General features: G+C 42.6%; 1 protein-coding gene across 1 annotated transcript in view; it reads left to right on the top strand.

The window, feature by feature from the left end:
* Positions 1-13,349, top strand: part of LOC308121147 (signal-induced proliferation-associated 1-like protein 2) — an 89,231-nt gene extending 75,882 nt beyond the window's left edge. The window contains exons 17-21 of the mRNA XM_080482245.1: positions 4,040-4,259; positions 6,337-6,468; positions 8,716-8,833; positions 10,995-11,073; positions 11,523-13,349. Coding sequence (XP_080338371.1) covers positions 4,040-4,259; positions 6,337-6,468; positions 8,716-8,833; positions 10,995-11,073; positions 11,523-11,669 — 696 coding nt within the window. The 3' untranslated portion in view covers positions 11,670-13,349. The remainder of the gene's footprint in view (positions 1-4,039; positions 4,260-6,336; positions 6,469-8,715; positions 8,834-10,994; positions 11,074-11,522) is intronic.
* Positions 13,350-13,964: the final 615 nt, after the last annotated feature.

Raw genomic sequence — 13,964 nt, 5'->3', positions numbered from 1 at the left:
GCAAATTTCCTTGCCAGTCACACGGCCTTAAACACGGCCTTCCTTGCCAGTCACACGATATTTCAAACCTACCTCTGCTCATTCCCAATGTAGTTACTACAAATTATAAAGTGTGATTAAATGAGCCTTCATCATGTCAGACTTTTTTTTCTTCTTCTCTTTTGCTTGACCTCTGAGTGTATTTGCATCTTTTGCAAGACAACACCAAATTTGTAATTCTATTAAATGAACATCGTGTGACACTTGATCGAGTGATGAGCAAAAGTAACATGGACTCCTTCAAATTTGCCTGAGTTTATCTTTATGTGTGTTTTCACTACTAGTCGTGAGTTGGTCTTATGAGGTGAGATAGTAGCTTCAGTCAAGGAAAAACCTGCTGCACAGAAACACACACGGCAAAAATCAACGACTTGGCTCATAATTCTAAACACTAATTGAAAAGCATTTACAAAAGCCCATTTGTCTTTGCAGTCTTTACACGATATCCTCTATATATTCCTGTAATAATCCAGAACGTTGCACCGCCTCTTGCGTGTGTATAACTGTAAGCAGCTGCGTCAGCCTGCACTGATACACCGTCATTCCACTGCTGCTTTTCTCTCACAGAGAATGATGGAAAACAGTGCTGGTTGTTGCAATCTGTCTTGCCTCTCTCATCGAAGGAGATGATATAGTGCATTGAAGAGCAGGTCTGGGAAAGGGATGTCTCGCTGAGGGCACAGAGCCAGACACTCCAGTAATACACATATGATCCTTATAAACATATACTGCACTTTTCTGGGAGCAGCTTTGCTTGGACTGCATGTTTTCCATCATAAGCTGGCACGCAATAGAATGAAATTACCTCCATGGCAGTGCTGAAACCACCGTCACTTTATTCTTAACTCGCATCGTATAGTCTTGACGTGTTGATCGTCTAAGTGATTGAACAGTGTGTACAGTAGTACGGTAGTCACCCGATGCCATTCTTTGCATGTCACTAAGCAGGTGCAGAAAGATTTTCCCTGCCGGCGTCCGCCATGACGCCCTTCCACAGCAAGACGGGCCATTGTGTGGTTGACGTAAAGGAAAGGCAGTTCGCAGTTTATTCTCCCACAATGTTCCTCATTTTGAACCTCCTGTGGGAAAGAAAAAAAGCATTTTGAATAGGTGGTTGTCCAACACATCCTCCCAAGTGGCACTTCAACGGGTTCCAACGCTGCTTGTTGGCTTTGTTCAAACATGGGCAGTGAGGGGAAAAAAAGAAAAAAGAAACGAGGGGAATCAGGAAAAATGGGGGTGGATGTGTCACCGCCGCCTCAGCCGCACCGCTGTACAAAAGAATTCAAAGACCTCACAGCACAACTCGGCAGTGACTGCTGCCAGCTGAGGTGGATTTAGACACGCGAGAAACGTTGATATTCTTGCAGGTTTTAATAATACCTTATTTTCCGTGTAATGTGCACAGCAGGTTCAGTTAACCAGTGCCAGGATGTGTGCAGAGAGGCTGGTTTGATGCTGTAGATGGAATAAATAGATGGCTTTCTGAAAAACATAAAACCCCGTTTTGGAGATGGCTTCATTTGCCGTGACTCTCATTTATTGGAGCTTTAAATCCGTGCTATTTCTGCTTTATATAAGAGAGTAGCAAATCCCCTTCAAAGTTGTTTTGATGAGCGAAAATCTTATGGGGTCTAATCTTGTAAAGTTGGGTGGGAAAGCTTGCAATGAGAGACAACCTTGTTAAGTCAAAGCCTTTGAGATGTTCTGTGAAGGCTGTATGTTTGTTGCTTTGAATTCGAGTCTATATCTCCACTTTAAAGACACTAGATATTTGTTAAATTCTCACTCTGGGATCTGTGGAGGATCTGCCTTTGAAATGGAGATGGCTGGGTGTTGGCCTGCGGGGATACCACTGTAGTATGTTGGTTACAGCTGCGAAGCTACGAGGCAGACTTCTACTCATCTGGCCAACTGCCCCCGCATATCATTTGTGGCTACTTTTTATGTCACTCCTGCTGTATTTATGTAAGCTAAATGGGACAATGATGGATGGGGTTGGTTATTGTGGTTTTTTGTGTTTAAACTGGAGCTCTTCTGTCAAAATTTTACCCACAGTAATGAAACACTGGTGTCTCTGCAACGATATCCTGTGTAATGTCTCACTGTGCACAGAGGACACCCCCCTCAGGATCAGGCTGCTCTTCAAGCCCCCTCAAGCTTTTTTGTGATGATTCATCCTGACCTCGAACTCTTTTTCAACCACTTTCATTTGAATCGGCTTGAACAAATCTTTAGATGTTTTATTAAGTGAATTCACCAGCTGGCATGACTATTAATCATCCCTCTTTTTTATATGCTTGTTGAATCTTATTAATTCTGTTTTGCATGTATATGATAATATGACAGAAAAGTGTTCTAAAGATTTAAATTTCATTTATTGATTTTTTCCTCCAAGGTGTTATTCTTTTGAGTTTTCATCCATTTTCAAATCTAATCAAATATTTATCTATCAATATCCATCAAATAGTTTTCTTTAAATTTGGAAAATTGATTCACCTCCCTTATAGTTGCAGATTTTGTCACGTAAAGGTCACCTTATTGATTGTTCAAATTTAGCATCCACATTTGTTCGTACACAGGAATGATTTGATAGTATTTGGTGGTTGGTGAAGTCATTATGACCTAATATTGGGAAAAACCTTTCAGGAAACACTTGTGCAACATGAAGAAGTAATAATTGCATATATTGATATATATATGAAATGTAGCCCCAAAAGTGATATTTACCTTCCAAATGCACAATGTTTCATGAAATTCAATAAGTCAAATAAATGACCATGACATGTTTTCAATAACCAAAGTTATAGTTGTAGTTTTTTGCTAAATACATGTTTGCAGGGTATTGTATTTTATCATGGGATCTGCTCTTTGGATATTATAGGAGTAGGCACAAATATGTTAATAATATTTGAAAAAATATGAAGATAAAATAATGGAGACTTGTTTTAATTAGGTGTAAAACAAACAGTGTGTATATTTTGTGGCCACACATCGAGGTGGACAATGTCGAGGTCAGAAAGAAAATCTTGTCATTAATGTAATAAATAAAGTAATTAATCTCAAAAGATAATCAATCTTAATAAAATAAAACAAAATCATTTCTTATTAGAAATGAGTAATAATCTTTTATTCCATTTGTTCCAAAGAAAACATCCCTATTGTGGATTGGTCATCTTTGCCACCGTTATTATATGACACTGGGGTGAAATGAATGTTATCTTCGGTGGTTGGCGGAGGAGTACAATTACATGTCCATTATTGTAGTTCACCTGATGCTTCTGGTTTTATTAAATGTAGTTAAGCATCACAGTGAAAAGACTCATCATCATCTACAGTATATAATCACATAATACCCTTGTTATTGCTCGTCTTAAGGGTTGGATTCAAAATGAAATCTGCTTCATATGGGAACAAACACACAGAGTGTGGCTAAGTTGTCCAGGATGTCAAACATTTAGCCACATTGGCTATCCCACAGAGATCCCTCCTGTGTTCATCCTTTCACCATCAGAATAAAGAGCATAACTTGCTTCATGCACAATCTTTGTTTTGCTTGACTTTCTGTCTTTGGTGAGATAAAACAGTATCTCCCACTGGCACACAGTTTCATCTCTCTCACACTTGGCCTGCTCTGCTTTGTCTTGTTCCTCACATCAGGCTCAGTGACTACGTGCTGCCACAGCACAGTGGCCTCTGTCACCACCTTCATGAGCCTTGTTCCCTCTTTTTCCCTCGCTCTGCCAGACACTCTCCAGCTGTGCTCAATCCATCTGCATTTTCCTGCGAGCACAGACTGTAATTGATTCCCGACACCGCTCTCTGATGTCTCTCGCTCACCCACCCGACAGCCCACTCACGTAAAGCTGCTGTGCAGAGAAAAGGCAAAGCACAGCAAAGGTGCATCCAGGGGGCTCAGGCAGGAACCCGAAGATCACGCATCTCCTGACGTCCTCAACGTCGTGTCTGTCTGCTAACAAATTGTTTTTCCATCTTTCAGGTGTCAGTGGTGGGCAGTTTGTCACCGAGACGTTCCCTCTATCGAACCCTGTCTGACGAGAGTGTGTGTAGTAACCGTAAAGGTTCGTCGTACGCCAGCTCGCACAGCTCCATGCTGGACCAGGCCATGCCGAATGACATCCTGTTCAGCACCACTCCACCTTACCACAGCACGCTGCCTCCTCGCATGATCCACAATCAGGGCGCGTCCAACCTACGGAGTAAGTACAGACGCAAAATAATTCAGCTCCTTCTAGAGAAAACAAAACAGAACTTCAAACTGTCTCATCAAAGTTGAGACAGAAAGCTAATGCATATTTTCTCTGCATGTTGCTTCTGGATTATCATTCCGCTTTTCTGGCACCATACAAGAGCCAGGATAAGATACTCGTTTGAAGAGCCACTCCTGTCTTACCAATATCATTAGCGCAACTGGTGCACACTCTAGCAACGCTACTTAATATAGCCAGCTAATTGGAAATGGGCGAGGCCGCGTGCCTCATGCGAGGGACCTGCTTCTCCGTCTGCATTAAGCAGACACCTGTCACTGTTGGCTAGTATTCCCCGCTCTACCGTCTTCCCAGCATCCACTGAACAGGCATTAGCGATGAGAGGTGAAATGTGTCCTGCACACACTGCTGCAGGTCTTTAGGATCTTTGACATTAACATGCCTGTTTTTCCATCAGAAGTGCCACATTGTCTGTCATACATAATGTTTCATTCACTCATCAGTTCTTGCCTGCCTCCCCTTCTCTGTCCTTCCAGTCTCATTTCCATACGGTTCCTCACCTGTCTCCTGCTGCTGTCATTAGATAGAAAATGGCTTTTGGAAAGATGTTTTTTCTCTTTAGCCTCCTCTGGCTGTCAACCTGATGGATTCCTGATTGTTTTGAAGGATAGTTGAGAACACTGGCTCTCTCTTTTCCTCACTGAAAAAGCCCAATTTGGTAAACAGTGAATCACTCAAGCTCCAAGACGCTGGGTAAATTGAAAGGAGAGTGTCAGCATCACCTCAAGCTCTCTTTCTGTCTCTTCTCTACTTCTCCTCTCGTGCTTTTCTAAATGGCTCTCCGCAGAATGGGAGCTTGTTTATTGCGTTCGCTGTCTTTCAAGGGCTGACAGGGAGGAGGGGTGGCAAGCACAGAGGGGAGGGAAAGAAGATATTGATTGAAACATGAAGACATTCACTTAGACAAGTCATTTATCGCCTCTCAGACGAGCGCCTCGCGAGTGCTACGCACAAAATGCGGTTTAATGTGACTGGAGCCTATCCTGCTGTCACATAGATACAAAACTTTTCTTTGCAAAGTGTGATTGTTTGCAACCTGCTGGAGGATTTGTCAGATCGAGGCATCTCAAGATGATTTGGAGTTGCTTGACAGCTAATAGACCTAAGATGTATAGAAAGAGGGACACTTCACTTTTCCTCCATCCCACAATATAAAAGAAGCCAAATCTCTTGCATGTAAATCCCGGAGTCTCGCAATGGTGATATCGTTTGCGTTAAACTTGCGTTAAACCCGTCCCTTTTTTCCACCAGGCCCAGTCACTAGTAAATGCACAAACACAAATTAGATGTTTTTAATCACCATATTGAATAATGTATAAAACCATGTATCTTATCAGAGTAATGAGCACTTTATCAATGATGATTAAGATCGAATCTACCACGCCACGAAAGCAACGACCTTTAGGAAAAATATTGATCTGTTGCGCTGGCTCGTGTTCTTCCAGGGTTTCAGTTTTACGGAGTGCTCGTGATCGTTCTAAATCTTTTTATACAGTCGATGCTATAAACTATCAAGTTGTCTTGCTTTGAATCATTTCTCAACAAGCTTTGTGTAAACAATAAATTGAAAAGTCTGTGAATTCTTCGTCTGGAGACTTTCCAAGCTGTAATAATCCTATATGCCAAAGCATGGCGTTGGGAAGTGAAAATGTAATTTATGATTAATTGAGCTGCAAATTCTTGTAACACACAGCAACATTAGCTTGGGTTTAGATTGTAAAGGTTCAGCTTGAGAAGAGCAGCTGTGATTTGAAGACAGAAAAAAGACTTCATAAGTCATAAAATGGGACAACTAGAGGTGTATTTGAATGCCACATTTATTAGAGTTTTAATTAGACAACTAACTTTACCAGTAATTACGATTAAAGTAGTGCCTTCATCCCTCGACGCTGCTGTATTCCTTCTCCTGCCCCCTTTTGTTCGATTCCAACTGATGGGTGACTCAAACATTGACCCTAAACTGCGGCCAGGCCCAGACACTGATCGGAGTGCGTGCCTGTCTCTGCAGATGAGTTTTGGTTCTCTGACGGTTCCTTGGCGGACAGGTCCAAGTTCAGCGACCCGGGCCTCATGCCCCTCCCAGACACTGCCTCGGGCCTGGACTGGTCTCACCTGGTCGATGCAGCACGAGAATTCGAAGGTAACCAGCCTGGCTGAAGCTGCTGGCACCTCGTGTAACCCAACTTCCCTCCCTCCTTACTACCTGTGCCTCTCCCGACTGCTTACCGCGTGTGTGGCTGTACGTCAGTAGATCTTGCAAGTGCTGGCTGACTTGCATGTGTAGGTTTGTGTGAGCTGTGTGTGTGTGTGTATTTCTTCTGGTCTATCCTAAAGTGTTGGAGGAAGGTGGCTTTTGGGAATTCTTCTTTTTTGCACCTGTGCTCTGGGCCCCTATTGTGATTCCCATCAAGTACATGGAAGAAAACGACTCCTTTCTCAGCACAGACATTGAGCCAATTTTCATACCGTAAAGCCACCAAGGAAAAATGATTCACCATGGTAGCTTGTGCGATTGGGTTGTCGGGTTTTTGGTTTTGAGGTGATTTGGGTTCTTCTCTTGGCCTTTCTTTGTCCCGAGAGAGAGTATTTGTGTCTTATGGCATTCAATCTGGATAGACTTAAGCTTTGACATCGAGCTCTGAGGACACCATGAGTCGAAACTCAAAGTTTTTATTGCACTCTGGTTTTTGGGTGATTAGCATCAACACATCTCAACCATATCATGGTTGGCATTATCATTTATTTATTCTTTTTCTGATTTAAGTGCTTTTTCAACCACCGTCATGCCAGCGTGTTTCCCCATCTATCCTAGCGATGCAAAAACATGCAATTTTATTCCCCCACTTGAACTCCATGTGACCCCGGACCAGTGAGCAGGCGACGTAGCATGTGACCATTCATTTGTCATAATTAATGTATTCACCGCAGAGTTTCTTCCTTGATACATTTTCCTGCCACATCGCCTGCAGCCTATCGTTTAACCATAGCGGAATCAGTGCAGATGATGCAGAGTCTGACTGGCAGCAGCAAGGCAGTCGTGACGGCGGCCCTCCTGGCCCAGAAAACGCTGGGGAAACTTCTGCCCTGTTGCCGAGCAGAATGTGACTCCAGGCTGCCGTAGCACCATGTATGTTTAACCAGCTCTGTTTAGAGCCATGGGGAGGCGTAGAAAGAGGTTGGCTGAGATGTAAAGCATTTATAGCATTCATACCGTTAGCCCTGTGGATCCTCAGAGGCTGCTCATTTTCATGATGCAAACGGACGGTTTGGATTAGCTTGAAGTGCACACACACACACACACTCACGCACACACATAAACATCAAAATGAGACTGTGTTCTCTTGACTTTCAGAAGTAGAAGCAGATGGAATTAAAAGCTATCTTTGGTAAATTTCATCAACAAAAGGCTTCTGGTGCAATCACTGAATGTTCTCTTTGCCACCAATGGGTTGATTTATTTTTTCTTTGGTTCTAAATAAACAGGGAGCTAACATGTACACTCAGAGGGACTGCTGTGATCTCTCCTCACTGTAAGCTGTTTTTCCCTTGATTTTTCTGCAGTTTGTCCACTAAATCTGGACACAAGGTCACAGGAAAATAACAAGCTGCTCTTCTGCGCTCTTTTCTGCTTTTTCTCAAAGTCTTTAATCTTTCTGATGCAGCCATCGAATATGAGGGAAATGTTCATTCATATGTAAATAAGGGCCTGGTTTCCCTTTCCTGCCTCGTTTGAATAACCGACTCTGGGCACGACCAGCTTTTGTCTTGGAGTGGATTAGCTTTCATTTGGGGCTAAATTAATGGAAGGGTTTCCTTAATCTTTCCTATGAATATGCAGATTCTCCTATCTTCAGGCTCAGACCAAAGGTTCGCGAAAGAGTAGTTTGTAGAGAAAAGAGCATTGCGCTTTAAAACAGAGCACTCCCTGAGCATAACGTGCCAAGTTTTGGTTTTCCATGGGGCTTTGATGAGGCTTAAGGGCCTGATATGGTAAAACAAGCATGACTGGTGTCTTACACCTCCCTGCGTTGCACTCCATTATGTGCCAAACAGCTGTCACAAGAAGCTCTGAGGGGTGAGGGACCTGATGCGTCACCAACAGGACTGACTTTATCTGTTATTTTCTAGAAATGCTCTGGTTACCACCTTGTTCTTCATTGTCTGGTTATAGATCTCTCACGATGTGAGAGCCGCCATTGGTGCCTTTGCAGAAGGTTTTACACTTCAGCCATTCATTCATACAAACCATGAATGAATTCACCTGTGTGCATGCATGTCAGTGTGTTGTTATGTTTTATTTCTGTTGCATGTAAACATGGTACAGAGACATCTTCTGCTGTGATGAGAGGCAGATCATGACTTATCGTGTCACCTCTTCTGTCTCCAGACCAGCGTGTGGCGTCTTTCTGTACCATGACGGACATGCAGCGTGCCGAGGCTCTGCAGATCTCAAGGGAGCTGACCAGACGAGTGGCGGAGGCGGAAGGAGCGGCGCTGGGAGCAGAGTAGGCTTTACAAACAAACTCACAAGCACCAATGCTCCAGTAGCAAGAAATATTGACTGTGGGTTAAATCTGCCCCACTGATTGTCCAGTCAGAGCTTCGTAACGGTTTCTAGGCACAGCAGGTCTGTCAATCTTTGGATTCCTCCACATGATGAAGGGGTTTGCGTGAAAGTCTAATAAAATTGATATCAATCAATCTCTATCTCCAGAGGATGACCGATGGTGAGACTAGAATTTAACACGGGTTGTGATCAATGAATTGAACGTAGTAGTTTTCGGTCTTTTCTAATCTCGTAAATAATGTTTAGAAAATCCCTTTGCAGGACTGGAATATCCATTGAGTCAGAATCAAAGTATGACGTACAGAATGACATCAGAAGCTCTGACATGCTCTTCATGTGGTTTTGGAAAGTTTACACTCCTTTTCCCCGCCTATAGTGCTGTATAGTTTATTTTGATGGTTTGTGATTAAAGGATTGCATCAAGTAACATCTTGGCTCCATTTTACACCCGTTGCAAAGCCACACCAAGCGCAATGCAAGACACTTTAGTGGGCTCAGAGCAGCGTAACTGTGATTTTAGGCACCTATCTTTGCGGTGTAAAAGCGTGGCAGGCTTAAAACAGAGCTCTCCAAACTCTCCCGAAGGGCCACTGCCCTGCATGTTTTCAATGTCTGTGTCATCGTCAAGCTCGTGAAAAAGCCTGATAATGGGCCACTTATTACATTCAGGTGAGTTGGTGTTGAGAGACATGTGAAACACGCAGGGCAATGCCCCCCAGGACCTGGATTGGACCACATTGTTTCTGAATGAGTTTCTGCCAGGTGCATTAGTGGCACATTGTGATAATGGGGCAAAAAAACATTTGTGCCAGTGACCCCTTTAAATCAATGGTACATTGTTGTTGGGGGGTTTTTCCCATTATTCTAAGGGCGCTTACTTCCCATAACTGATTTGGATTGTTCGTGTTCTCTACTTGTTGGCCTCAAGAGTCTTGACAAAACAAAAAGTTGAAATTGTGTTTGTAATTTTTAGCTTTTTATTATGATTTTTTTTCTCTTTGTTTATTAAATACATTAGCACCATTAGCATTAGCATTGTTAACATCCAACAACAGTAGAGTCTGCTTGTGTATCTCCAAAGTGGGACATTTTACATTTGCACACATTGCGTCATTGTGACTAACAAATTATGTTGACATGAATTTAGCTAAAGGCAGATACAAACAAGTGAGCTGTCACACAGTCAATGTTGATTTGTGCCACAGTTAAAAAATCGCAGTACTGATCTCCATCATAATAACTTAGTGCACAAGTTGATGAGTTCTTTTTTTTTTTACAGCAAAAATTCCCCTCAAATCCTTGCACCAGTAAAACATCAAGGCGTTGGTGCACGTGGCTCTTAAAGAAGATGAGAAGATGACATTCTATTTATTTCTAATTGCTACGTAACACTAAAGATAGAATTTGGCCGCACACGAATACATTTGCACATTATTCATTAGCCGACAAGGAGCCCACAGACACCCAGTACCACCTTGTGAGTAGACCGAAGAACATGTCTTTAAATTGAAGGCTTAGTGCAAACAATGCTAAAAAAAACAATGCTAAAATGTGAGACTTGATGGTTTCCTTAAAATGTCATGAGTGACCATTTAAACATCAAAAAACAGGAAAGAAGTCAGCAGTGCATCACAGGGAGAGATGGTCACACACATTCAGAAATTAACATAAATTGGATATTTTTTGAATGTGGGCGAAATCCAGAGAAAACCCGCATACACTCAGAATGACTCCACAAGTCTGGACTATTGTCACTGTGAGGCAAGAGTTCCACTACACCACAAATGTATGTACATTAAGGGTTAACTGCAGCTCGAACTACTCAGGGAGTTTGAAACAGGTCGCTGATTTGATCACTCTGCACCATTAAAGGATCTCTCGGTTTGAAGGTTGCTGACGCCAGGACTGTGGATTGTTCAATATAATTCTTAAATCTATCTTGAATTCCCCGACGTCACTAAAATGCTGAAGTGTCATGGTTTTACTCACGGTCTTGAAGGATTAATGTGTGTAAACTGACGTTTTGTTGCATGTATGGAATAAAAGATTTTATTTTTCTTTAGTATAATCAACACTTTCTGTTCCTCGTGTAACCTCAGCGGCACCCCGTCCACCCTGACCGGGAAGGTCAACCAGTTGGAGGTGATCCTCAGGCAGCTGCAGCAGGACCTCAGAAAGGTGAGCACATAAACTGCCAGCGTCTCAAACAAGCTTTCTGTCACGTCTGCACATTTTACAAACAGTGTGTGTGTGTGTGTGTGTGTGTCCGTGTCACACTACTCAGAAGAACAGCCATTGAGTAATGGTTGCCCAGAGGTCTGTGTAATACAAACTCGTCCACTTAATTCAATATCCTGCTTCCTTTCCTTATTGTGTCCCGGCCCAGCATTTCCCCACCTCTACTAATGTGCCTAAAATGGAGGGAGGAAATGCACTTTTATCCGCACAAGAGGAAAGACTGCTTTGCCATGTTAATGCCTCCTATTTAAACCTCACCGACGAAAAGACGGATGTTCCTGTAATGGGAGGGAGGGGGCTTTTATCAGCTTCTTTTGTATCCATTTATTTTTTTTCCCCAGCGTTGATTGTGTGCTTGTGTGTATGTGTGTGTGTGTGTGTGTTCTCAGGAGAAAGAGGATAAGGCGATGTTGCAAGAGGAGGTGCAACACCTGAGACAGGACAACATGCGACTGCAGGAGGAGAGCCAGACGGCGGCAGCTCAGCTCAGGAAGTTCACAGAGTGGTTCTTTCACACCATCGACAAGAAACCCTGAGAGAGGGAGGAAGAGGAAGAGAGAGACCCACGGAGAGAGAGAGCAAGAAGGCCTTCACTCCTCCTGGGCACACAACTCCTACTTAAGACTCCCAGATGATTCGCAGCCAAACAAGCTATAAAACAAACCATTACTGGACCCCAAGAGTAATCAACAGTTCTACAGATACATTTTTTTTTAAACTTCATGCTTAGGAGACTGTCCTGCCCTGTGTGAGCGACTTGAAAAATGCCGATTTAAATCTGGAAGTTTGGGGATCCTCCTCTGAAGTGCAGGCCTGTTTCTGACGTGAAAGGTTGCTCTGTGTTGGCAAATGAGACTCTTGGGAAACCTCCTCATCTCTGACGCTGGAGAGGAATTAAGAAAGGCAGCCGCCCCCCCACTCCCGTTACTCTGGACTGGGGGGTGGGTAGGGTGGGGATGGCCCCGCCTGTCTCCCTGGGATCTTCTTACAGTAGTGGAATGTAAAGCTCATTTACTGTAGTCAACATATAATCTACCTACGTTTGTCGCGTCAGTCTACTGTACTGTATACTCAGCTGTACTGTATCATACTGCACACACTGTCACACAGCTGTTTCTGCACCGGCCTTCACGGACACAGGAGAGCAGAGGGGGGCGAGGCGCTGGAGGGAGGGGAGAGGAGGGGAGGAATGTACTGGACATAATGAAGTGGTACTTACTGTCTGCTTGCACCAAGAGGAATCCACATGTGGCCGTCTTGAAACGCACGGCGGGAGGGGGGGGTGAAATGAATGTAGCTCAACTGAGACCCCCTTTTTGCAGTTTTCTTTTAAATGTCCTCTAAAGTTCTGGTTCCCAAAGTCACAAAAGTGTTTGAGTTTTATTTTTTGTTATGTTTCTTTTGAATTAATTCCACCATTTCTTTTTTTCTTTTTTCTTTTTTTTTCCGCGTCATATCCTTCGGGTCACATGGCAGTAAACTTTGATGTCTGAAAGGTGCTTTTCCTTACACACATTTGTCGGTAGTTTCCATTCACTGTCCCCATGTCTTAGCAATAACAAAGTGGTAGTAACAAAACTGTGTTTTTAAAAATATAAAATAAAATTTAAAAAAAAAAAAAAAAAAAAAGTGAAAAGAAGTTAGCACAAACGTGAAGAGTTCCTGTGGAGACGCAGTGGTATTTGACATGTATTTATAAAACACGAAGAGACTGTGCCTAAAACTCTTGGTTGTAAATGGATTGTTTCTTTTTGCTTTTAGTTTTCCTTTATAAACACATGCCTTGTCTGTGGCTCACTGATATAAAATCATGTGTGAATGAGTGAGTGCGTGCGTGCGTGTGTGCGTGTAGTTTATCACAGCAAAACGAGTTCTTATGCAGTGGTTTCTAGAGCATTAGCGCCAGTGAACCACACTTACAATGCCAAATGTGTTTATTTCTGTACATATCTGCCACAGAAGTGTCTTGTATTTAACACTATTATTTAAGCTTATTTAACCTAAAGTTGTTTATTTTATTAAGGGTATTTTTTTTCTGCACTAAGGAGAGATAAAGCTCTGTGTATGTTGTAAAAGTGTGTAGCTTGCCAGGGCAAAACACTATATATTTAAATATATAAATGATGACTTTGGAGATTCCAACATTTGGATGCTGCTAGATTAACAGTTTGCTGGTTTGTATGCTTTTAAAAATGTCTCTCTCCATAAGCAGTCTCATTCCTGGTGGGACGTCGGTCGCTTTTTCGTTTTTTGTTTTTTTAAATAAATGTAGTTGTGAAAAATAAGTAATTGTGTTCGCTGGTGTTTCTGCTGTCCCCAAATTTGATACACCAAGGCTTGAAAGCCGGATGTGATATTTTGGGGGTGAAAAATGAGTGAAGCTTTTACTGAACACATCACATACATCACTATTCCGAGTGTTGTGAATAGCCGTTTATTTATAAAGTCATCTTCAGTTCTCGGTGCACTCGCCTTCTCAGCTCAGACTTGTGCCATTGCTGCTTTTGCTCTCACAACATATTCAGGCTGCACCGGAGTCCGACAGCAGCCGCTCTGAAACCACCTCTTCAGGCCCTCAGAACAGCTGCTTTCTGTGGTCCTTAGTGTAATTTTGCTTTCACGCTGCATTCAGACAAAAAATAAATAACTCAACTAGTTTGACCTAAATACAGCCTCGTGAGAACACTGATGTCTTTTCTCTGGTCTGCTGGTGAAATAGCTAGTTATGATAATTAGTGAAAAAGGGAATAGAGTAGTATATTTTTGCGGCATGAATTCTTACAATGTACTTTTTTGTTACTTTTCATGTAAAATGTACACCAAGTAATGTG

This window comes from Lipophrys pholis, assembly GCF_963383615.2.
Source record: "Lipophrys pholis genome assembly, chromosome: 15".
NCBI lineage: Eukaryota > Metazoa > Chordata > Actinopteri > Blenniiformes > Blenniidae > Lipophrys > Lipophrys pholis.
This window is presented reverse-complemented; position numbering and strand designations above follow the sequence as displayed.